A 26,748-nucleotide genomic window follows, 5' to 3' on the forward strand; every position below is an offset into this window, starting at 1 on the left:
GCGTGAGAGAGGTGAGCACATATTGCCTGTAAATACAATAGAATTTAGAAATGAGAAAATAAAATGAGATGAATTAAGTAAGTATAACCCGAAGAAAGAGGGGGTCTCGCTAATCGCTAAAGCCTTTTAGGTTTCAGTCTCTGTTTTGTTTTGCAGTTCATCTTCGTCTTCGTCTTCGTCTTCGTCTTCATCTGATTGCCCACATGACATCACAGCCAAAGAAGGAAGAATACTAAATAAATAAATACCTTCATTTTTTGTCTGAAGCTTCCGGTTACTAGGATCTGCTCAATTCAGCTCTCTCTCTCTCTCTGTGACTGTCTGTCTGTCTGTAAGTCTTTCTTTCCTTTTTCGTCATCCTCATCTTTGTGCCTTTCTTTTTTATTTCTCATATCGACTGCTTCTTGATCTGACCTACCCCCCCTTTTACATTTCTCAATTATATCTGCCTTTCAATTTTTAATTCAATTCATCATGTTACGGATAACGATGTTGATTTGAAATTTATAGAAATTGTAAAGAAAAAACGAATGTAAATATTTGCTGGCTGATCTGATCTTTTTCTTTTTTCTTTTTCTTATTTCCACGCCATTGCTGGGTCTCGTTTACGGATTGGATTGGATAATTGTCTACTTAAATCCAGCTCATGTAAGGAAGATATCATTCCCCTTCCATATCTATCCATTTATCTACTATATATATATTTTAATTATCTGTTCTCTGTTTGTTTGTAACAAATACAAAGTTAAAAAAGCTACAAGCATAAGAGAGAATTAGGTAGATATAGAGATAGATATGCAGAAGAGTGGGAGCCTTCCCAGAAATACTAGTACTAGTAATAGTATTAATACCACTTCACCTTTGAGAGTGATCACGCCCCAGCGCCGCTTGGGTTTGTGTTCACAAATTGCCACAGGGGGCCAGCACTCCTCCCCTATTGTTTTCCCTGAGAAACGTAGACAATCACGCCGCACCACCACCACCACCGCCGCCACCATCACCAACAACCTCTCTGGTGTCCCCACCCCTGCTGATGACCCTGTCAAACCCAAGACCTTCGAGCACAGGATTGACATTGGACTAGGGGGGGCGGCAGCTGCAGCTGCAGCTGCAGGAGGAGATGAAAAGTCTGATTTGTTGGGATATGTGGTCTTCTCCGGAAAGCTGGTTTGGGATAAGAGAAAGACCTCCAATAACAATGCTACTGATGTGCAGCAAACCTCTAATACTGATGTTACCGGCCAAGTAGCCGTTGATGCTAAACTTACCAGCAGGGCTTTAGTTTGGGGTTCTCACCTGCTGGCTCTTGATGATGTCATCTCTGTAAGCTCTTTCTTCCTTGCCCACTACATGTTACCTACTAGGAAAACGAAAAAAGTTTCTTTTCACATTTGGCTATTGTCATGCAGGACTCAAATACATTTATTCTTTGTCTCTTTGACAGGTTTCCTATAATAATGGTCTCAGACATTTTACAGTACATTCTTATCCACTAAAAAAGAGTTCATGTGGTCTCTCTTGTTTTATCAAACCTCGAAGAAGTCGCAAGGATTTTCGTTTCTTGGCTTCTACCATAGAAGAAGCTGTTCAATGGGTTGGTGGGTTTGCAGATCAGCAGTGTTTTGTTAATTGTTTGCCTCACCCTTTGGTTTCTTCAAAGAAGCAGGCTTCTTCAGAATTACTTCCAACTGATACTCCTCCCGAATTACTGTTCAAATGTAAGAATCCACCGAAAATGCTTGTTATATTAAACCCACGGTCAGGACGTGGTCGTTCAAGTAAAGTTTTCCATGGCATTGTGGAGCCAATATTTAAGGTATGTCGATCACCAATAATTTAACCTTCACTTCCATCTGCAAATTCTGTTTGTTTCTGCTGATTCTCAAGCTGGGGTGGTCATATATTAATGCAAACCATTAAAATTAAATGTGCACGCATGTCTGCATGCTTGTGAAAGCGTTAATTTCCATATAGAAAAATGTATTATATGATCTGTTGTCTTTGCTCTGAACTGCTATTGTAATTTTCAATTCCCCTAGTTCTCCTACACCCCTGCCCAAAAAAATGAAATAGTTCTTTGTGGACAGCTTCTTTTATGTGAATTTGCAGGCCTGATCATATGCATATGTTTTAACAGTTTTTATGCCATGAACTGTTTTACCTTAAATCGTAACTCATTCTATCCCTACATCTCTTGGAGCAACCTCATGGGCATGAGTTTTTGCAGTAGGACATTGAAGAGTCAACAAATTACGACAAATCCTAGTAATGGTGTAGATGACAATGATTACACTGACCTTATTGGAAAATATGGGATGGGTTTGTGGAACAAATATTTCAATGCCGTTTGATGTGGGATGGAAGTCGGCTCAAGAAAATGCCCAAATTTGTACTCTATTGCCTTCTATCAAAACGTCTGAGTACCTGAGTAGTTTTCACATTTCCTTTGAGGATTGCATGGCTTCTTGCTTCTAAATGATTATATAGGAACGTAAAGCTGACAAGCCCAGAGGTAGCTGATGTTATGGAATAAGTGAACTAGACATTCGAAGTTATGTATAAACGTTAATGGGCTAGCACTAAATTAGAATTCTTGATATGATCTTTAAAGATTCTTGAATGGGGATTGTTGTTTAGGGACTAGGTAGGTTAAGTTTTAAAAAGGTTTTTTAAATGAATGTTGAGGGAATTTGATGGTTGTGTGGTGTTTAAACAGTAAATTGACTTCTTGGAACTAAACTACTTAGAAATCTAATATATACTCAACTTGACTTCTTGGAAATCTAAGAGTTTGACTAATTTTAATAATACTACTTAGCAATAGATAAGTAAGAAAGATATATATTAAAAGCTACCTCATGAAAACACAAGGCAGAACAGAGATTACAGAGAAGGAAACAAACAAAAAGAGAGGAGAAGAAGAAAAAAAGAAAACAAACGGAGACAACAAAAAGCAAATTAATTACAGAGAAGAGAACTAAGGAACATAGGGATAGAATCACTAGAGGTGAGTTCCCAAGCCCTAGACCAATCAAAAAGAGAGCCACTAAAGTAAGCGAGCAGCTGGTCATCAGACTTGTCCCTATCCTCAAAAGTACGCCAATTACGCTCCCTCCAACACCACATTAGGCACAACGGAGCTAGATTCCAAACGCCAGAAGAATGCTTTCCAAACCAACTCCACCAACCTAAAAGCATATCTGCAACCGATCTTGGCAAAACCCAAGAAATCCCAAAGGATCTAAAAACCATGCTCCACAACAGATAAGCTTTGTCACAATGGAGAAGCAAATGATTCACCGACTCCCCATTACAACGGCACAAAATGCACCAATCTACAAAATCAAATCCTCTATACCGCAAAATATCCCCTGTAAGAATCTTCTCCCAAGCCGCAGTCCAAACGAAGAAGGAGACGTGAGTAGGAGCCTTAACCTTCCAAATACCTTTCCAAGGAAAGGTAATAGGCAGGGAGCTTCGGAGCTTATTGTAGAACGAGCGGATGTCAAAAACCCCTTTCTTCGTCAATTTCCAAACCATGCGGTCTCCTTGCTCAGATTGAGGTAAGTTAGAACCCATGATTTGAAGGAAATCATCCACCACACCCGTCTCCCAATCATTTGGATTCCTAAGTAAAAGAACCTTCCAACTTCTCCGAGCCTCGGTCCCCAAACGTTCAAGAGACGAGGCCATCGAAGCCTCTCTATTAGAAGCAATCCCGTACACTACCGGGAAAGAAAGATGGAGTGGTGAGTCCCCACACCACTGGTCCGTCCAAAGCTTCACTCTATCCCCCACCCCTACCTCAAACCGGATGTGTTTGCTAAACACCTCCCATCCTTTTCGGATACTTCTCCATAAGCCACACCCATGAACACCCCTGCCCAGTTTGGAAGACCAACCCCCCCACTCTTCCCCAAACTTCAGAGCCACCACCCTCCTCCAAAGACGAGTCTCCTCAACCCCAAACCGCCATAGCCATTTTCCTAGTAAAGCTTTGTTAAACGTAGATAACTTCCTTATACCCAAACCACCATTAACCTTAGGAGCACACACCTTATCCCATCCCACCAAATGAAGCTTGGATTCCCCCCACAAGAAGTCCCTCTGAATCTTCTCAATCTTATTAGCCACATGCGAAGGGATGGTAAAAAGGGATAAAAAGTAAGTAGGAAGGTTGGAGAGCGTACTCTTAATCAGCGTCAATCTACCACCTTTAGACAAATACAACTTCTTCCACCCGGCCAACTTCCGACTAATTTTTTCCAAAATAGGATTCCAAATAGAAGGGGACTTATGGGCAGCCCCCAACGGCATACCAAGATAGGTCATAGGCAAAGACCCAATCCGGCAACCCAGGATCTCTGCCAAGGCATGAATATTGTTAACCTCCCCTACAGGAACCAACTCGTTCTTTAAGACATTAACCTTCAAACCTGTGACAACCTGGAAACAAAGGAGAAGCATACGCACATGAAGGATCTGCTCCACATCCGCATCACAGAAAAGGATAGTATCATCCGCAAACAAAAGATGCGAGACACACTCCCCTACACCTCGTCTGCCTATAGCCTGAAAACCCCTAATCAATCCAGCACCTTCAACTCTTTTCATCATCCTACTTAAGACCTCCATCATAACTAAAAACAACATAGGAGATAGCGGATCCCCTTGTCTTAGGCTCCTCGTGCTCCCAAAAAAGTCAGCTGGAGCCCCATTAATCAAAATAGAGAATTGGACAGTTGAAATACAAGTGCGAATCCAACTACACCACTTCTCCCCAAAGCCCATTCTCTTTAAAAGATCCAGAAGAGCCTCCCAATTCACATGATCGTAAGCTTTCTCAATGTCTAGCTTACAAATAACCCCCGGGATCTTACTCTTCACACGACTATCAACACACTCATTAGCAATAAGAACTGAGTCAAGAATCTGTCTGCCTCCCACAAAACTATTCTGAGACTCAGAAATTAATTGATCTAAGACCCATTTCATACGGTTTGCCAAAACCTTAGACAAGATCTTATACAAGCTCCCCACTAGGCTGATGGGACGAAAATCTCTAATATTAGAAGCATCGATTTTCTTGGGGATAAGAGCTATAAAGGTAGCGTTCAAAGATCTCTCAAACTTCCTGTGCTGATAAAATTCCTCAAAAACTGCTAGAACATCCCTTTCCACCACTCTCCAGCAATGGTGGAAAAAAGCCATAGAGAAGCCATCAAGACCTGGAGCTTTATCTCCAGCCAGCTCATTAACGGCTAGAAGAATCTCCTCCTGCTCAAACCTCCTTTCAAGCCAACCCCTCTCCAACCCATCAAGCTGATCAAACTCCAAACCTTCCACAAAAGGCCTCCACTCCTCTGACTCCTGGTACAAATTTTTATAAAAATTTACTACCTGAGCAGTCATCTCGAATTCCTCCTCATAAATCACCCCGTCCACCTCCACAAAACTCAGATGATTAAACCGTCTACGGGAATTAGCCACCTTATGGAAAAATTTAGTATTTTTATCTCCTTCCTTAAGCCATAGCATTCTTGATTTCTGTCTCCAAGAGATTTCTTCCATAGAGAGAAGATTTTCCACTTCCGATCTCATCACAGCTCTCTCACAAATCTCTGCCTCTGAGAGGCCAATCTCTCCTTCCTTGACATCTAACGATTTCAAAGTCTCTAATAAATGAGTCTTTTTGCGACCAACATGACCAAACTCCAATCGGTTCCACTGAACGATGTCCTCTTTCAAAGCCTTCAACTTTTTGGCAAAAACAAAACTAGGAGTGCCAGAGAAAGAATGCCGACTCCACCAAGACTGAACTCTATCGGTAAACCCATCCGTCTTAAGCCACATATTCTCAAACCTAAACGGACTTTTCCCCCTCGCCATTCCCCCTACCTCCACTAGAATTGGAAAATGGTCAGAAACAGGACGAGGGAGAATCCGTTGGGTCACATCTGGATATTGCTCCTCCCAATCATGAGACACCAAAACTCTGTCAATCCTGGACATTGAAGGCCTCTCTGACCCGCTAGACCAAGTAAAGCTCCCTCCCTCCAAAGGCAAATCTATCAAATTAAGATCCTCAATGAACTCCGAAAAAAGTTCCATAGCCGAAGTAAGATGGGAATTACCCAACCGTTCACTAGGGAAGCGGACAATATTGAAATCCCCAATGCAACACCAAGGGACATTCCAGTAATGCTGAACACCTGCCAACTCGTCCCACATTAACCCCCTCGCATTGTTATCTATTGGGCCATAAACCCTCGAACACGCCCAACTGAAACCGTCCCCCACCCCTTGCCACCGAATAGACACAGAGAAAGAGCCCACCAAAACCTCCGTCCTCTCTAAAACCCTTCTATCCCACATCATCACAACCCCTCCGACCGTCTGGACAGCATCCAAGGCCACCCAATCCACATAGGGACAGCTCCACAAATTACCTACCATCTGTCTATCCATACCAGAAAGTTTAGTTTCTTGAAGGCATATTACATCACACTTCCACTCACGCAAACAATTCTTCACTACCAAACGTTTCCGACAGTCATTCAGCCCCCTAACATTCCAAGAGAGAATTTTTAAATGCATAAAGACATGAAGTCCCCAGCTGAAAAGAATCTCAGCAACCAGCCACTACCTACCATCGTAGTTAACCGAAGACTGCAAGTTCCTCAGCTCTCTCTTTCCCTTGTCCTTATAGATAACCACTTTTCTAGATTCTGTAACTTTCCTGTTTAGCACTTTGGCAGCCTCCGTCTCCCTCTCAATCTTCTGTAACAAAGCAATGCATAACTTTTCATGACGGCACAAAGGCAGCCCCACCAATTTACTAAAACCAGGGAGCCTATTCTTCACCCATCTAGAAGTATCCTGAGTATCCACACACTCCACTGCTTGGTTATCACGGTTCAGCTCATCTGACAGAGGTAACCCACCAGGAGTGATAGCCAGTAGAGGAATAGGTGAACTAACTTCACCACCCAAACCCATATCAGAAAAATTCACCCCTTCCTCCACCAAAGAACACACCCTAGGGACAACACTCAATGCCATTGTGGGTAACTCCGCTGATCTGGGTTGCTCAAATACAAGGGCCGCTTTCGGTGGGACAGCACTATTGTCCAAGCCACCTTCATCCCCCTCATTGTCACCCAGAACCAAAAGACCAGCCCGCGATAAACTCAGAAGAAAATCAGATAAAAAACCTTCAACCGGTGACCACGGAAGCAAGATATCTGACTTACCCAGTGACGACGTGGACTCATCGGAGCTAGTTCCGACAAGGAAGGAGTCGTCGGCCTTGCCTATTAAAAACGAAGGCAGGACAGGGCTGATTCCGGCGAAGAAATGGCCATCGGCCTTTACCTGGGCCACCGCGAGCTCGTCGGAGCATGTGCCGGCGGAGAAAGGGCCATCGGCCATCACCTGAGCCACCGCGAGCTCGTCGGAGCATGCGCCGGCGGAGAAAGGGCCATCGGCCACCACCTGAGCCACCGCGAGCTCGTCGGAGCATGTGCTGGCGCAGGAAGGACCGTCGTCCTTACCCTGTAACGGCGTGGGCTCGCCGGAACTGGTACCGGTAAAGCCATCGGCCTCACCAGATGCTAGCAAGGGCATGACGGAGGACGACGTGCACCGACCCAACACCCCTGACTCTAAATCTGCTTCCAACAGGACCTGGGCTAAAGCTCCTTCACCAGCCCAAGAGCTCTCTCCCACTTCAACAAGACTTGGGCCTGAAAAAAGACCCTCTCTAGTGTCTGGGCTTGTTCTAAGGCCCATAAAAGGCTTAACTACAGCCTGATTAGAGCTCCGTTGAATCCATTTAAAAGCCTTAGAAGTCTCTCTTCCAGATTCACGTGAATCCCCTCTGCACTTCGTATCTCCCCCTTTCTTTCTATCCCAGAAAACCCGTCTCCTCCCCATCACATCAACCTCCACGACAAGACCTCTCCCAGACCAACAAGATCTCCTAGCATCACTCTTCTTCCCCATAACAAAATCTTTTGAATTCAAATTAATACTAGGGAAACGTAGCCTAGTGTCTGCCAGGTTTTGCTCACCAACCTCTGCCACCTCATGAGAGCAAAGCTCCCTCCTAGCTCCTCCCACCACCTCCATCCTGTCAGATTTCACCACCAGTAAATCCCCCTCTTTAACACCAGAGATTCTCAGATTCACTCCCATCTTCTCCTCCCCTATCTGTGGTAACTTCCTTTTGGCAATGGTTCCTAGTTGCTTTGGTTGCTTCCTTTCCTCTATTCTTCCATGTAAACCTTGCACAACTTCAGCAAAAGTTCTAGAACCTACAGCCTCCAAGTTAGACCTACGCACCTGAGGAATGAATTTGGGAAATCCATTTCCTCCCACTGCATATTGAGAAGGGTTCAGTAGTTTTCTAAGTTCAAGGCCAAAAGCCCTCCAACCAAGACTCTCTTTGCCTTCCGGAATGATAATCGACCTCCTAGACCCACCAGCTTTGAGCTCAGTCAACAGCAAGAACTGACCAGCAGAGTTGTAACTCCATTGGAGAGTAAAAGCTGTGTCACCTTCTCTAAAAATAAAAAACTGTTTGGAACTCACCCCAATAACAAGGTGTTCTATGCTAGACATCAGCCATTGTGCTGCATTCCTACCCATAAAGACTGATCTCATAAAGAATTTGCCCCTCTCAAAAATCCTTAACATGAAATAACGACCCCCTTCCTCTAAAACTAAATGAAAAAATTTTGACTCAATGAAGAATTTACGAACTCCCCCCATGTAAACTGCTCTTACAGCTTGCAAATTTCTCTAGGACCAGTAAAAAAACCCACTTTTTGAAAATGAAGAAAAAGTCCCAGTATTTCTATGCCATAAATTTATAGCATTTAACATTTTCTGAACTTTCCTTTTGCTAGCAATAGATTAAATAGCTCTTTATTCCCACATCTCAAAGTTCTTTATTCCCGTCAAGACATTAGATTCCTACTAGTAAACCTAAAGCCTGCCTATATAGGCTTGGGCCTACAGGTAGCTCACTTATTGCCTCATCCACCTTGGCAAAGGGGTTAGTAAATGGCTGAAACAATGCTTTCCCCTTAAGAGCATGCTGGACCAAGCCCAACTGGCAGTAAGAGACACTATATGCTTGGGCAGGGATAAAGCCTTGTGACCCTTGAAAGCTTATTTTATGGCCAGGAAATTGCTCAATCTTGATTAGTATCTAGAGTTGAACTATGGTTTTTGTTTCTTCTCCAAATCTAGGTCTAGAGTTGAACTATGGTTTTAAGATGCGCCCCCAAAGTCACTAGGATTATCATCATGAAAAATTTGCAGCAACAAAGGCTCCAACTGAAATGTTCCTACTAGAGAATGAGGTCAATGTAGGATTGGGATTAATGGTTCCAACCTGGGATGGATGATAAATTGCGTTGGAAACTCAACAGGGACGATTTTTTTTTCCCCAATCCGTTCATGCCAAGTTCTCCTTGGAAGGCCATATTGAGGGTGAATTCATGCAAGTAGTTGTTTTTGTGTGGACGACAATGTTGGGAAAGACACTTACCATTGATAATCTTATGAAACGAGGGATGTTCATGGGCAACCAGTGTAGCATGTGCAAGAGGCACAGTGAGGATCTAGATCACCTGCTATACCAATGTTTTTTATGCTAGGGAGTTATTGGAGGTTGTGTTTAATTTGTTTGGAGTTTTGTGGGATGCCTAAATCTGTGCACATGATACTTCAAGGTTGGAGGAGGAAACCAAGTACCTTCAAACACAGAGCTTGGAATTTAGCTTCATCATGTTTGTTTTGGACTTTGTGGAGGGAGAGGAATCAAAGATTATTGAATGGGTGGGAGCTGTCCATGGTGAAGATAAATTTGATGCTTCTTAGTGTTAAAAATATGTGGTTAAATGATTAAATATACCATATCCCAATAGCTTAAACTTTTGGGACAATAAGTAATTTAACATGGTATTAAAGTAGGAGATCCTGAGTTCAATCCTTGTCTTTGCTCTACCTCCCATTTAAAATGTTAAATTCTCACTTGTTGGGCCTCCACTTATTAAGGGGAAGTTTAGGGCCACAAGTGAGGGAGAGTGTTAGAATTATGTTTAAGTGATTAAATTCACCATTTCCTGATAGTTTAAGCTTTTGGGACAATCGGTAATTTAACACTTAGCTTATTGTTTCCTTGGCTTTCAGTTGATTCCTCTAGTAGATTTTATTGACTCATTATAGTTCTTTGGTGTTTTGGTGGGTATACACCCCTTAAACTCACTAATCTCAAGAATTGATGTACTGGCTGTATTGTTCTTAATAAAAAATCATTTATTACCTTTTAAAAAAAAAAAGGATGGAGCTCATGGCTTAAGATTTGTCATGCTAGTAATCACTAAAAGTGCAAGATCATGACAAAAATCATCTACCAATCAAAGATTCATCGTTGCAATCCATTGCAATCTCTATATTCTTTATTCTCCTATGGTTAAGATACTTTTATCGGCAAGGGGGATATTATAAACATTCCATTAATTCTTGATGCAGGAAGTGTAAGGAAAGATTTATTTTAGTCTAGTCTTATTTGATTTTAGAGTCAATTGTATTTTTATTGGTCAATTATATTTTATTTTAGGTTTTAGTAATTTATTAGGCTTATTAGTATTTTATTTCATTTTCCTAGAGTCAATGGTATTTTTGTAATTCAATAACTGGAATTTCCTAAGTCAATTAGAATTCGGATTTTCTATGTCAGATAGAATTAGGGTTTACGGAGGTGGACTATTTTGATGATGAATAAAATTTCTCTTGAAAATGTCGTAATGGTCTAATGTTGACTCTTATAGGTTCTCTTATACTTGGCGATGACTCCAAGTAAGCCTAGGTGCTAACTCCTAGGTTCTTTATCTTTATTTTTCTTGTTCTTAAAAGCATTTTTTTTTTTTTTTTTTTTTTTTTTTGGATTAGTAATAAAGATTTATTGATATAAAAAAAAAGAAAAAAAAGAAACACCCAAGGGGTATACAAATCAAATACAAAAATTACATAAATCAAGTAAATCAGGAATTGAAGATAAGAATTGGTTTCTCCACACTGACAACCAGTCCAATACGGTTCTAAAAAAGAATAACTTGAGATTAGACAGAGAGCCCTCATTATCTTCAAAGCACATACTATTTACACATCAAATAGTGTGGAACAACGATCCTTATATGTCCATTACAATGGCGACCAAACTGACCTTGTCAGCAAGCGAGAAGCTCAACAACAAACTTTGGCATAACCCAATTTACTCCAAATTAACCCAAAACCATAGCCCACAAATCCGTAGCAACTGGACAATGAAGGAAGAGATGGTCAACAGATTCACCATTGCACTTGCACATATAACACCAATCCATAATACTTAACTTTTTTTTCTTAAATTGTCAATCGTTAGACTTTTGGTTTGGTTTTGTCCTATGTCATTTCTGCTTCTATTTTATTTTTTAAATGAATTATAGATCTTGAACTTAATGGTTGCTTTAATCCTACTAAGGTAGGAAGTAGTTCCTTGAACATTTTTCGTCCATTTTCATATTCATGTGGAGTTGCAACTGTGACAGCTTGCAGGCTTTAAATTGGAGGTCGTAAACACAACATCTGCTGGTCATGCTAGAAAACTTGCATCCAGTGTTGACATCAGCACTTGTCCTGATGGTACTATCCCTTGACTAATCATATCATGGCATCCCTTTTGTTTGCTTTTGTTCTTGCTTTTTGATTGTGTTCAACATCTTTATGGTTTAATCAGTTTGTACAAATTGTACTTTTTTCAGGAATCATATGTGTTGGAGGTGATGGAATTATTAATGAGGTAAGTCATTTGCGTTGGTCATTCTTGTTTATTTTTGACAAGTATTCTACAAATCTACAATTTTTCTTTTGCGTGTATTACTATTTGTATCGCTGTCAAAGATATGGGAAGGTATATTGACATCAATCTCAGAAAAATAAAAGAGTGTGAGGCTTGCTGTATTTAAATTTACATCAAATGACAAGAATATTATTCTGAAGCCAATGAGTACATAACAAATGATAAATATCAAGAACAGAATCCTTTGGTGGTTAAAATAAAGAAAATCCAATCCACATATTACCCATGAAAAAGATTTGAATCTTCTCCAGATTCTATTTATTGCAACAATACTTTAATCAGCATAATAGAAATTTGATAATTCAAGGCTTTTGCTAGTCTACTTTCAGGATATACCCAAAGATGTATGATTTGAAGAAAAAGAGGGGAGTTAACTAAAAAGGAGGACAAGGCAACAAAATTCTAAGTTCTTGATAATTTTGGAAACTCATAGAATTTATAGAAGTATTAGTTTTTGTTTGGTAAGTCCTAATACTCAAACACACTAATAAAAAAAAATCCTAATAGTCAAACATAAGTGTAATATACTAATATGTAGAATTTTGGATATGGGTTCTTCTTGTGGTTTATAGGTTTTATTTTGGGTGTAATGTTATTGGTCTTTATGCTTCAGTAATTCACTACCACTTTGCTAGTGAACTTTCTGAAAATGATTTAGCTTCTAATTTAGAAGTTCTTAGCAAATTGGTCAATACAATATCATATTGGGTGGTATTTGTCGTACTGGTTGATAAACCAGTACTGAAATCCTCTTGAATTGTATTGTTCAAAATACTGGTTAATTCCCAACATATGAGCTGATATTGGGTGTTTTGGCTGGTAAAGAAAAAATAATAATAAAAGAAAGAAAGCAGCAAAACTGCAGAAGCAGATACAGAGACATGTCGCCACATTTCTGGTCGTCAGCCTCATTGCCAATCCCCTCTCCTTTGTTAGCCCCTCGTCCTTCTTCTTTCAGTTTTGTTCATCCTTTTCTTCTTGGTTCTTTTTTCATTTTGCTTCGTGTGCCATGAGTCCCTAACCCTTCTTGTGAACTTCAAAATTCAAACTAATGAAATTTTTGTGTGCCACACTGCACACTGCCATTTATCAAAGACTCAAAAAAGAAAAGAGGTTTATGTTATTATTTTATTATCATTATCTAGGTACACCAATTCTATTAGGCTGATATGTTTGTTAAAAGTTAGCATATTAAGACATTAATATTGTAGGGGGCAAAACAAGAATCAGGCCCAATCTAAACAAGAATGGGTTGACAAGCAAGCCCGGTGCAATTAATTTATAGAGATGGGTTATCAGGGACAATCCTTTTAAATCTTAATAGCATAACTTAGTGATTGCTAAAGAAAGGAAAAACATCCCATACAATAGTTTAAGAAGAAAATAACAAATGAAAGGCAGGGATTCTTATTCAAGATCTTTCTCGGTTTAGCCAAGGAGAGATGATTCTTTGGGTTACACACTTCTCGGTAGTACAGCTCTTAGTTCTTCTCTCTACTTTCCTTGTTTTCCTCTTTTTTTCTGATCCCCTCTCTTAGTGGAGCTTCCTTCCTTTTTATAGTAGCTGGGGTTGCATCCTAGCCTTCCACTTGGACTGCTATGGATCCTCACTTGGATACTTGTCCCATCAGTCTCTTGTTGGTGGTGGTAGAGTAGGTTGCAAACTGCAAAGACACTGTTTAGGGGTCATTCTACCATTAAATGCGGTAGGCTGAGTTGGTATAGTGCATTTAATGCGGAGGTGATAGGTGTTTTATCAGAAAGCTTCCTCCTTAGTCCTTCCCCTATCTGCACGTCTTTACTTTCTTCCTCGGCTCTCCATCCTGTTATTTCTGGGCTGGGACCCCGGTCCCCCAAGGGAAGCTTACTCTGAGCTTCCCTCCTTGGACTGAACACTCCCCTCTGTTTTTGGTATTTGGTTGTCTTGTCTGGGCTGAACCCAATCTGATGAAGAGTGAAGCCCAATTGCCTCCTCAGGATGTTCTAATGCCACGTGCCTTTGCTTCTCAGGTTCCTTCCTCCCACAAATATTTATATGGGCTTTAATTAATTAATGAATGAATGAATAAATAAATAAATAGATAAAACAAGATCATAGCAAAGAGAAAATAATAGGATTGAAGTCGGAACAATAGAATATCAATTTCTAAGCTCAAAGAGCTCAATAAATATTCAACTATAACAGCTTTAAGTGACCCTAGAATCTGAGCCCTTCATCTTACATATAGTAATTAAATCCATCCATTTAATTTCATCAAAAGTCACATGCTAGTCACATGACCTTTTAACATAATAAAGACAACAATAACAATAATAAACATAACATAACATGGATAAATAAAAGACAGTAGTCACAATAATATAGTGAGTGAGCCTTTTCCCTTGGGCTTATATTCTCTTACATCACTATATGCAGTGTAAATGGTCATTCATGCTGACAGAACATTTTAATGCTGATAGGCAGCTTTTAAGTTCTGTTTACAGGTTGTGATTGCCTTGTAGATATCTTTCCCCTTAATTAATTTTGGAACTGATGTGATTGTTGCCTGAAGCAAACCAGACATGAAATTGTTGAACTACACATATAAAAACCTTAACTCCATTTTCCAAATCACTATTCATGTAAGCTGTAACCAACCTTTCAGACCTTAATAACCATACTACAGAGTGGAGGGATCCAACATCAGTTGCATTGAAGGCATTTGCAGTCCTGTTAGTTTGTATCAACAATCTTGCACCAAGTTTCCTGGTCTTTGGCTAAAGGAGAATAGATATTCATATCATCTGTGTCTGATGACTTCTCAAACTTACGTATTGAAATTTCAGGTTTAGTTCTAGCTACAGATACAACATTGATGGTTGGTCTTGTTTATGGGAATGGGATAAGTGAGACCATGCAAGAAACCTTCTGTTTGTCGGAATTGGCTGAGTTTTTTTTTTTTTTGAGAGAGAGAGATGAGACAGGAGGATTTTGACAAAACTGATGTGGGAATAACATTACCAATTTGTAGCGCATATGGATTGTCAACTTTCAGGTTAGTTTTGTTCAGCTTTAGGCTGAACAAATTGAGTTGCACCCTTGTAGCAGAATTATTAGTGGCTAGTTTTAGGATCTTACTCTTCTGGGTGGGTCTGATGGAAGCATTGGAATAGAATTTCTACAGGAATAATATAACAGACTTTTCATTCCTACTAATGCTTAACAGCAGCATAGTTTTATCCATTCTCTCTACAATGTAGCGGTGGTTTTATTCTGCAACTGTATTATACACATGCAAAAGCATGTAGTCTTACTTTTTAGTCTTCTACTTTATTTATAAATTTATGTTTATTATGCAGGTTCTAAATGGTCTACTTAGTCGGGACAACCAGAAAGAGGGAATTTCTATACCAATTGGAATTATACCTGCTGGTTCCGATAATTCATTAGTTTGGACTGTTCTTGGAGTCAGAGATCCTGTTTCTGCTGCAATGGCTATAGTGAAGGTAATGCTCTTTATTAAGATGTCCATAGCTTCTCTTTTTAAGTTTTTAACAGCAGATTTTTTTTATTCGTAATTAATTACACACACACCCAATGGGTCTTGAACCCTTGACCTTACCCTCCACCTTGCCCTTACAAGGAGGAGGACCTGCCATTTGAGCTAGAACTCATTGGTCTTGTAACAGACTTAATATGAATGGTCTTTGATGACAACCTTGCATTCACTATACTTCAACACTCTTTGATTACTTTATGAGCAAATTTATTCCCCTTCTAGTTGTCAAACAATGCCTATATAGCCATTACAATGACTGTAATTTCATTGTTTTGACTCTCTCTCTTTTTTTCTTTTTCTTTTTTTTTTTTAAATTGGTGAGTCATGTACACCTATTGGGTCTTGAACCCACTTTCACCTTTTTCTACTAGGGGAGGAGTTGCCAATTGAGCTAGTGACTACAGCTCAATGGTACTGTTTCAACTTTGCTATCATCATCCAACATTTCACTGGCTGACCTTCTAGAAGATTGATTTATTGTCCTTTATTATAGCCAGATTAATTGCAGAAACATCTTTTGATGAAAATCCCTTTAATGAACTCCTAACAACACCCTTGCTGATATATGTTGAAAATAAAATTTGAAGATAAAAAGAAAGTGTACCTCATTCTTATTGAATTCTAAAAGTGCTTATTAATCAGCCAACCTGGAGAGTTGACACCAATAATGTAGTAACAACCACCATAAACCACTTTATAAAACTCATTATTGACCATGATCTCCTCCAATGGGGCATCGAAGGCAAGAATGATGGCAGCGGCCAGTAGTGCAGTTGTCTGATAGTTTCACCATGAAGCAGCCATGCTATTCAGCATCATTATGTTGGATTTATTAATGATGTAATTAAATGAAATTGTCAAAATTTGCAGATGTCTACCATTGTCATTATTGCTCCTAGTTATAAAATCAAAGATGTCTAGGGGTAAGTGATATGGCTTGCAATGGAGATTACCAGCCAAAAACTACAAAGTACTTGTGGAGGGCATAGCATAACTTGCAAGAATATGTACATGTGTTTTATACAGATGGAGGGTGTATGACTTGTGATTGATCATGTTCTGGCAGAAAGAATTGGAGTTTATAGGAATGATTGGCTTCTGGGAATACACAAACATTTAGAGTTTATGTTGGATCATTAGCATAATTGGCTTAATATACTGTTTCTTATTAGATTGAGTGAGTTCTTTCCAGTTTCGATTTGATTCTTTTTCTGTAAGTAATAATAATTTCAATAAAAGCTAACATAAAAATTTAATTGCTCTATTATTATAAATATTAATTTCAATAAAAAGAAAGATGGTAATCAGTATACACTGTACCAGACTACACCTAAAGGATTACAAACTCATATTTAGGGAGTCAATGAAATCTATTAAAAAAAATGACAGGAATGAATGTTGACAATAGCAGACTTCCTCTTCCATTCATAAGAACATCTCAGCATAGACTTTTTGACAACATGAATAGGATGTTCAACCCCATCAAAAGTCCTACTATTACACTAACGCCACATTGTCCACATATAACATTATGGGACTGCCTTCCATATTTTGCCACCACTACTGACTATGGAAATTTTCTTTCCAACAAGAAAGCATTCCAGGACACCATCTTTGGCATAACCAAGAGTCTCCAAATGATGCAAACACGAAGGGCCAGATATCCTTGCCACTGAACGACTCAAAAGATCAGTTTCAAAATGATTTTTTCTACTTCTTTTATTGTTTTTTATTTCCTTTTACTTTGATACGTTATTATGGGTAGGTTAACTAACAAGTTGCAATTTTATTTGCATCGATTTCTCCTTTCATGTCGTTACTTAACAATTAAAGGAACTGTTTTGTTTTTTTGGTTGCAAAATTTAAGTTTCAGACTAATATTTTAAACTACCTTCTTCTCCATAATTTTTATGGGCTTTTAGTAAAATGTATTTACCTACTTAGTGAAAGTCTTTGTTGGTTTCAGGGAGGCCTTACTGCTACAGACGTTTTTGCGGTTGAGTGGATTCAGACTGGTGTTATTCACTTTGGGATGACAGTCTCATATTTTGGTTTTGTTAGTGATGGTAAATCATGATCCTTGGAATTGCCTTTTTTTTTTTAAATCTTGACTTGTATTGTGGTCAATTAATTTCACATCAGGCCTACATTACAAGTAGCAAACACAGTGAAATAGAGCACATTCACAATTTGGTGCTACAAGTGCCTGCGTTTTGTTTTTTTCGTGTTTCTGGATCACCTGTATTTGAATTTTCTTGTTCCTTGATGTTTGCTTTCTGGTGAAGTTTGAAGAAGAAATGCTTTGTCGCCATGCTTTTGAAGTTTCAGACTTGTAAGCGTGTCTAACACTTGATGCTTGCCTTACACCATTGTCAGGCATTTACCCTACAAGTGATTCATAAGCTTACTTATTTTGTTAAAAAAAGAATTGGTGAATACATTTTGTGGTTAATTTCACACTATGCTTAATTGGGTGCTAAAGTAGGAAAAGGAATAAATTATTGTTTTATAATTCTAGACAATAACGTCCTCAATAATGCATACTAAATTATCCTAATGTAGTTGAAGATTAATTTCACATATTTTTCCATTTGGGAACTGGAGATATTTATATTTTTCATTCGAATTCAATCAATGGTACAAAACAATGCCTAAGCTTATTTTGTTTTGGTAATGTGACATATAAGTACATGTGTTTGTACTATCAAAACTACGAATCTAAGTTTATTTGCAGTCTTTAGAATTATCTATATGGTTGTATTTGAGCTAATTATGGTGACTATGACTCTTTTGGTAAATGAGTGCAACATTAATCCATGTATGTAGTCCACTATATCATATGGTAGTTAATGTATGCGAGCTTTTCATGAAATGACATGTTTCTTCTTCTTCTATTAGCATGGTCATACTGCTTCCAAATTATTTTCTATTTTTATTAAACATGTGAACATGATTGAAATGATCTTTTAGCACGGTTCCAGACCTGCCATTGCTTGTTAGCCTGTTAATGCACATATATACTCCCTTGTTGCACTAATCCATTTTAATTGGTGTCTCCAAGAAGTGAGACTGATTCTTATTCTGTAATCCTTGTTCGTTCTGCAGTGTTTGAATTTAAAGCAATGATTTGTTGTCAAAAAGATACTGATTTTGAATCTCTTGTATACAGGATATTTTTGTCATTTAGAGTGCCTCTAAATTAGCTAATGTTATGTCTGATTAGCAGTCCTTTGATATCATTGAATTATATTGATTGCACTTTGATCCATTATTTTAGTTTTTAATGATAGATTGAGTAGTGAAACAGGAATACAATTACCAGCTAAATATTAAATGGAACGAGTTACTTACTGTCAATGGTTATGTATCACGTGCATGTTACAGTAGTAATTATCTACAAAAAAAGTATGGTACAGTAATGTCTGATTAGTTTTTGAGTATTTGTTGCTCATGTGTCTGTATTTCCACTTTGTTGCAGTGTTGGAACTTTCTGAGAAATATCAGAAGCGCTTTGGTCCTCTGCGTTATCTTGTTGCTGGATTTCTCAAGTTCTTATGCTTGCCAAAGTACAACTATGAAGTGGAATATCTTCCAGCATCAAAAGAGGATCAAGAGGGAAAGTTTGCAGCTGATCGGGGGGTAGTTGACATGTCAGAACTTTACACAGACATTATGAGGAGATCAAGCAAAGACAGCATTCCCAGAGCCTCTAGTCTATCTAGTATTGACTCAATAATGACCCCTAGTCGAATGTCTGGAGGAGATTTGGATACAACCTGTAGTAGTACCCATGCTAGCACTGAACCATCTGACTATGTGCGTGGCCTAGATCCAAAAGCGAAACGCCTATCATCTGGAAGGGGCAATGTAACAGCAGAGCCAGAGGTTATTCATCCTCAGCCACCTCTGTCAACAACTCCAAACTGGCCAAGGACCAGGTCAAAGTCAAGGACTGATAAAGGATGGACTGGCACAAATGATGCCTCTAGATGCTCTTGGGCTAATGCCACAACAAATGATAAGGAGGATATTTCATCAACGCTGTCTGATCCAGGTCCAATATGGGACACTGAACCAAAGTGGGATAGTGAACCTAATTGGGATGTAGAGAATCCAATTGAATTGCCTGGGCCATCGGATGATGTGGAAACAGGAATGAAAAGGGAAGTCACCCCTCATTTTGAAGAGAAATGGGTTGTTACGAAAGGACAATTTCTTGGCATTCTGGTTTGCAACCATGCTTGCAGAACTGTTCAGAATTCTCAGGTGGTGGCACCAAAATCTGAGCATGATGACAACACCATGGATATGCTCTTGGTTCATGGAAGTGGCCGGCTGAGGCTGTTGAGATTTTTCGTACTGTTGCAGATGGGTCGACACCTTTCACTGCCGTATGTTGAATATGTAAAGGTATGGGGCATTGCTCTACTTATACTTCGCATTGAGGACCATTTTTCCCCCTTTTTTTGCTTTTTTTTTTTTTTTTGTTTGGGGGGGGGGGGGGGGGGGTGTTGTTTTCGGGGGAGCCTGGGATTTTGTACTATTCCTTTTGTGGGGAGTTTGATCTTCATAAGTAGATCAATTTGGACTAGCGCCATGTAACTAAAGTTTCCATTCGGATGCAGGTAAAGTCAGTGAAGATTAAGCCTGGAAAGCACACACACAATGGGTGTGGCATTGATGGTGAGCTCTTTCGACGCAATGGGCAAGTAATTTCTTCTTTGCTTCCAGAACAGTGCAGACTTATTGGTCGCTCTGCTAGTCATGTATAATAATCTTGTTTCCTCTTTTGTATTCTTTGATGGGCTCTAGGGACATTACTGCTTTGTTAATTGTGGTTGTGGAGTATAGAGAACACCCTTATAGCAATCTAGAATACCTTGTGCTGTAATTTCTTTTTCAGCCCCCTCACCATTGCACCATTGAACAGCTGAGGTCCGTGTAAATTTTTTCGCCCATTTGTTTCTTTCCTTCTTTCTCCTATAATGTATCTTTGCTCTGCTGCCATGTGGGAGTAGCTCAACGTGTTGCCAATTCTTGTAATTCTTCCCCTGCCCCCTCCCTTGTGATCGTCTTGAGATTGCTCCAGAGATACTTGTTTTGTAAAGCATTTGGTTATTGATTAGCCATTTCTTTAAATCTGTCTCCTTTTGATGTCTTTAACTCTGTTCCAAACATGGGTATATATATATATATATATATATATATTTAAGACACAATAGCTCCTACAATCCATATATTAACAACTGGAGGGCAGTTTAGCACTCCACGAATTGATACTAGTTGTAATTTAATCCTGCAAGAATCGGTGCCAAAGAATAGAAGCTGATTTTGCTGCTAAGACTTTAGCTTGTTGGGGCTTTAAAAAAAAAGGATAAGTTTTGGCCCAAATTGAGGTGGGCCTTCTTCCCCGTTAGATGGAGTAATGTACTAAAAATATTAATATCGGGATGTTGAGGGGTTGTTTAGATTTAGAGTTTTCTATAAATCATCACTCTGTTTTTTTCATTCATAACTCAAAATATGTGAGTACCATGCATACGATGGTTGTTTGGCTCTGTTTCCATTTTTGGTTTCTATCACTCATATCTCACATTTTTTAGAAAAATTTGTTGTATTTAAGTTATAAAAACTGAGTTACAATGGCATGATGGTAAATTTTGTCACACTCTGGACCGAACAATCAGTGTGTTGTCCCATCACCGAATTGCATCACCAACGGCTTTATTCACACTCTCTCAGACCATTACACTTCGCATTTTATCATTTCATTCGCATTCCTTTACCCATCAATTGTTTCTTCATCTCTTAAGCTCCACGAAGTCACTCCATACCCACCGCTCACTCCCACTTCAATCTAGCACTCCAGCGGCTCGAGAAGGAAAGGATAGCTAGTTGATCCACAGCTTAAGCACTCCAGCGTCGCTTCCTCATCACTGTCGATCTCCTTCACCGGACGGTGGGCCAGCTGAATGGTGGTCAAGCAGGAGTAAGGGTCAAGCACAAACGGCGGTCTCCACAAAGTAGACCCACACCCTCTCTTCCTTGATCTGTCGGTTTGGGTGTTGGGTTCCTTTTTTTTTTTTTGTTATGTTATTCTCAATTTCTTATGTGGATATTCTCTTCCTTGATGTGTCGGTTTAGGTGCTGGGTTTCCATTTTTTTTCTTCTGTTTCTGAATTTCTTATGTGGATGTTTGGTCGGGTAGCTTTATTCCCAAATCTAGAAGTGTAGATATGTTTGGTATATCAAACTCGAAACATTGTTTGTCAATTTTTTGCACAAGAAGGGTGGGAATTGATTGGTTTGAACTGTATAAAATACATAGCAATTTGGGAAAATGTTTTACAAATTGACAAATAGATTTAAAAAAAGGTGAACATATGAGTGTTTAATGCCATTTATATTTGGAACATCCATGGTACACCAAAAAAATGGGTTGAAAAAAATTAGATGGACGTAGGGAATAAAAAAGGTGAAATGGGTTTGGGGTTTTTCCATCATGAGGGTAGCCTAATTGTGAGCAGACACAATGCTCGGTCAATGGGTCCCACATAAAGGTGAGTATTTTGAGTTTGAGAATGAAAACTCTAACCAGGTTGTACTGCCAAACATGCCAGGGTGTAACTTGGGGGATTTTTAAGTGATAAGTGATTAGTTATTGAGTAATGAGTGATAGTATTTGAGTGATGAGTGAGTATTTCCACCATACAAACAAGGCTGAATCTTTTTGTTTTTTTATCTTTTCTATTTGCATTTGCCTTTGATTAAAAAAAAAAAGGGATAGCATATTTATTTATTTGGAGTAAATGGAGAGAGATATATATTTATTTAAATAAAAGGAGTGAGATAAAGGGAAAATTATTAGGTACTTCTGGAGTACCATAAATACATACTCTTCCTTTCACATGAATGGTGGGTCTCACTATGAATTTAATTAATGAAACCCACTATTAATGTGAGATGAGGGAATACGCATTTATAGTATTCCAGAAGTACACAATAATTTCCTGAGATAAAATGTATGGTATTAATCATGTTTTGTTGTCAATGTCATGAATATATGGTATTAACCATGTTTTTATTTTTTTATTTTTTGGGTTTTCGTGTTTTATTCATGCCAGTTTTATTTTATTTTTTATTTAAAAAGTTGTATTTTTTATGAATTTTAAAAAAGTTGTATTAGTACTGTGGGGTCCGGCCCAAAATAATGGGCTAATTAAACTACGGGCCCGTCCGAGAAGAATCCTGTCCAAGGAGAAGTCATAGCCCAAACATCATTTAAGCTCAATTGCGGTAGAAGAAACCTGTCCGAGGAGTAACTCCTCCTCGGACATTACGAAGTCCGGATCAAGAGCTCGCCCCAACTATTGCAGTTCATCCTCCAAGCATATAAAAAAGAATAAAACCCCAAAATATCTCATGGAAAGCTGCCACCACCACATTAAATGTGTCACAACCACCCTCTTGGCCGCATTAATGAGGAAAAGACCCCTGAACAGTGCTACCTTGGCCACTGCAACTCACAAGGGAGTGATAAGGGTGTCTGATAGGACAGGTGCTCAAGTGGGGGCTTGGATGATTAACAAGTGTAAGGTTCAGATAAGACTAAGAGACCTATATAATGTAGTGGAGTCCCTCAAAGAGAGGGACGAAAAAATGTATGATCTGTGCCCAGGAAATAGAATCTTCTGTTAAACATCCATTCTTGTGTTTTTTGTTTTCTGCAATAGCATTGTTCATGCATCAGACCGACTAAGTTCACTGAGGCTAAGTTCTTTGACCCATCCTCTACAAAGATTTATTGTGTGTTGCGCCTTGGGCCAAGGCCTGATCAGTAGGATTTGGACCAGAAAAATCGTGCAACTACAATTGGCGCCGTCTGTGGGAAGAACTAGGGTATCAGCTAGCACAGCGGTCGAGTATGGCAGAACTAGGTCCACACCAGGAGAATCCTCACCAGGCTAACTCCCAACAGACACAACCCGTTGAGTCCCAAAGGCAAAATAACCCTGCCAACCCAGGCGGCGGAGGGAATCGTGAGGGAAGTGTGCATACTATCCGAACGAGCCAGAGTCACATTCAGACGGGTAGTCACGTGTCCCAGAGGCGAAATAGTCATCAGGCCATGCAGCGAGAGATAGATGACCTGAAAAGGAAGTTACGACGTGTGCAGCGAAAGCGATCTCCCTCTGGCTCAGACGAGTCCTCTAATGCGAAGGATGCGAGTTACTGACGGAGATCAAGGACCCCCCAAGTGAAACCTTTTCTTACGAAAGGGAACCAACGTGTCCCAGAGGCGAAATAGTCATCAGGCCATGCAGCGAGAGATAGATGACCTGAAAAGGAAGTTACGACGTGTGCAGCGAAAGCGATCTCCCTCTGGCTCAGACGAGTCCTCTAATGCGAAGGATGCGAGTTACTGACGGAGATCAAGGACCCCCCAAGTGAAACCTTTTCTTACGAAAGGGAACCACGCCCTGTATGGAAGTATAAGAGCCCATCCAGCAAGGGTTCGGGAAACGATGCTATGAAGAGGGCGCTAGACCAAGTTTTAAGGTCACCCTTCACGTATAGAATCGAAGGGGCTAAGCTGCCTCGACGCTTCAACCAACCAGCGTTCGCCATCTATAACGGCCGAGCAGACCCGGTAGAGCATGTGAGTCAATTTAACCAAAAAATGGCAATCTACTCGCAAAATGAAGCCCTACTGTGCAAAATCTTCCCATCCAGCTTGGGATCAATGGCGATAAGGTGGTTCAACAACCTGAAGACAAATTCCATAGGCTCATACAAGCAACTCACCCAGGCTTTCTGCTCCCGCTTTACCACAAACACCAGAGTCCCTCGACCCCTCAGTTCGCTATTGTCCTTATCCATGCACGAAGGAGAAACCCTGAAAGCATACTCGGATAGGTATTGGGAAGTGTATAACGACTTAGATGACAACCATGATGATGTTGCTATCAGCACGTTCAAAAGCGGTCTCCCCACCGAGCATGGCTTAAGGAAATCCCTCACTGGTAAACCAGTTGCCAACGTTCATCAGTTGATGGATAGGATCGACAAATACAAAAGGGTAGAGGAAGATCAGCTGCAAGGAAAGGGAAAGGAGAAGGTCATCCCCCCCAAAGCAAATGATTTTAGGTCGAAACGGTATAACCCTAGCCAGCCGAGGAGAGATTTTTCACGACAGGCTGGACAGAGTAACACGCAAACGGTGAATGCTGTGTTCAGGGAACCAGTACAACAGATGCTGGAGAAAGTAAGGAACGGGTCCTATTTCAGATGGCCGGGAAAGATGGCTGGAGACCCTTCCAAACATAACCAGAACCTGTACTGCCATTATCATCAGGACCATGGGCATACCACTGAGGATTGCAGGAATCTATGGAATCACCTAGATCAGTTGGTCCGAGAAGGGAAGTTGCGTCATCTTCTACACCCCTCGAGCGGCCATCCCAGTCAAGCAATGCAAGAATCTCGAAAGGATGTGTCCTTAAGACCCCCCACCGGAACGATACATGTTATCCTCGCCGCACCAGGAAGAACTGGGCCACCCCTCCCCAGGGTACTGGCTATTGATCGGCTCCCCTCCGAGGACAGGCAAAGGGAACCCAAAAGGTCGAAAAAGGGAAGCTCTTTGATACTGGGATTCTCGGACGAGGATAAGAGAGGAACTATCCAACCTCACGACGATGCCTTAGTGGTTACGTTAAGAATTGGAGGCTTCGATGTGAAAAGGGTGTTAGTAGACTCAGGAAGTGCGGTGGAGATAATGTAACCTGATCTATACAAGGGGCTGAACTTGAAGCCGGAGGATTTGACAGCTTATGACTCTCCCCTTATCAGCTTCGAAGGGAGAATTGTTACACCAAAAGGGCAGATTAGACTACCCATACAGACTGGGTCGGAAGTGGTGGAGGTAAATTTTATCGTGGTCGACGCTTACTCACCCTACACCGCAATAGTTGCCAGGCCATGGATCCACGCCCTAGAAGCCGTATTCTCCACACTTCACCAAAAAGTAAAATACCCATCTAGAGGACAAATAGAAGAGATCCGAGGAGATCAGGCCGTGGCCAGACAGTGTATGGTGGCCGCCATCTTACATCGGCCCCAGAGAGTTTATAGCAACCAGCCGCCTCGGCGGGGCAGGGCGATGGGCTAGCCGAGGAGATAAGGTGTGAAAGTTTAGATAAATTTGCTGTCAACAACGACCCGGAGAAGTTTTTTCAGGTCGGCTCTGAATTGCCTTCTCAGGAAAAAGAGGAACTGGTCAGATTTCTCAGAGGAAATGTCGATGTGTTTGCATGGGATGCCTACGACGCCCCGGGAGTTGATCCTAGCCTTATTTGTCACCACCTGAACGTTAACCCTTCTTCCACTCCAAAGAAGTAGCCACCTCGACGCCCTTCAAAGGAACATGCTATTGCCGTAAGAGACGAAGTGGCAAAGCTGAAAAAAGCAGGGGCTATTAAGGAGGTCTTTTACCCTGAATGGTTGGCAAACACGGTGGTGGTAAGGAAGAAGACAGGGAAGTGGAGAGTCTGCGTGGACTTCACGAACCTGAACAAGGCGTGCCCAAAGGACCCATTCCCCTTACCCCGAATCAACCGATTGGTGGATGCAACTGTGGGTCACCCTCGAATGAGCTTCCTGAACGCCTTCCAGGGCTATCATCAGATACCCCTTGCGTTAGAAGACCAAGAGAAGACGGCTTTCATGACGCCCATCGGAAATTATCACTATAAGGTGATGTCGTTTGGACTAAAGAACGCAGGGTCAACCTACCAAAGGATGATGACCCGGATATTCGAGCCACAGTTGGGCAAAATCATTGAGGTTTACATAGACGATATGGTTGTGAAGAGTAAAAGGGTATCCGAGCACGTGAAAGACCTTGAAATAATCTTCGCTATCTTAAGGGAGCACCAGTTGCGGCTGAATGCTTCCAAATGTTTATTCGGGGTCGGGTCTGGGAAATTCTTAGGGTATATGGTAACCCACAGGGGAATAGAAGTAAGTCCCGATCAAATCAAAGCAATTAACAGCCTACAGGCTCCTTGGAATCCGAAGGAAGTGCAGAAGCTCACTGGCATGATTGCAGCATTAAACCGGTTTATATCACGATCAGCGGATCGATGTCGGCCTTTTTACCTCCTGATAAACAAGTGGAAAGGGTTTGAATGGTCGGAGGATTGTGTTCGGGCCTTCCAGCAACTTAAGGAATATCTGTCACGACCACCCATCATGTCCAGCCTTGAGACAGAAGAGGTGCTGTTTGCGTACGTCGTT

The 26,748-nt window shown here is 40.5% G+C and overlaps 1 protein-coding gene across 1 annotated transcript; it reads left to right on the top strand.

The window, feature by feature from the left end:
• LOC126714492 (sphingoid long-chain bases kinase 1) lies at positions 1–20,589 on the top strand. Its single transcript, XM_050414663.1, has 9 exons — positions 1–331; positions 644–1,323; positions 1,445–1,816; positions 11,601–11,694; positions 11,814–11,851; positions 15,251–15,397; positions 17,417–17,516; positions 18,929–19,860; positions 20,076–20,589. The coding sequence occupies exons 2-9, from the start codon at positions 796–798 to the stop codon at positions 20,220–20,222; spliced, it is 2,358 nt and encodes a 785-aa protein (XP_050270620.1). The 5' UTR covers positions 1–331; positions 644–795; the 3' UTR covers positions 20,223–20,589.
• Positions 20,590–26,748: the final 6,159 nt, after the last annotated feature.

The sequence above is a fragment of the Quercus robur genome, chromosome 1 (assembly GCF_932294415.1).
Source record: "Quercus robur chromosome 1, dhQueRobu3.1, whole genome shotgun sequence".
Classification (NCBI taxonomy): Eukaryota; Viridiplantae; Streptophyta; class Magnoliopsida; order Fagales; family Fagaceae; genus Quercus; species Quercus robur.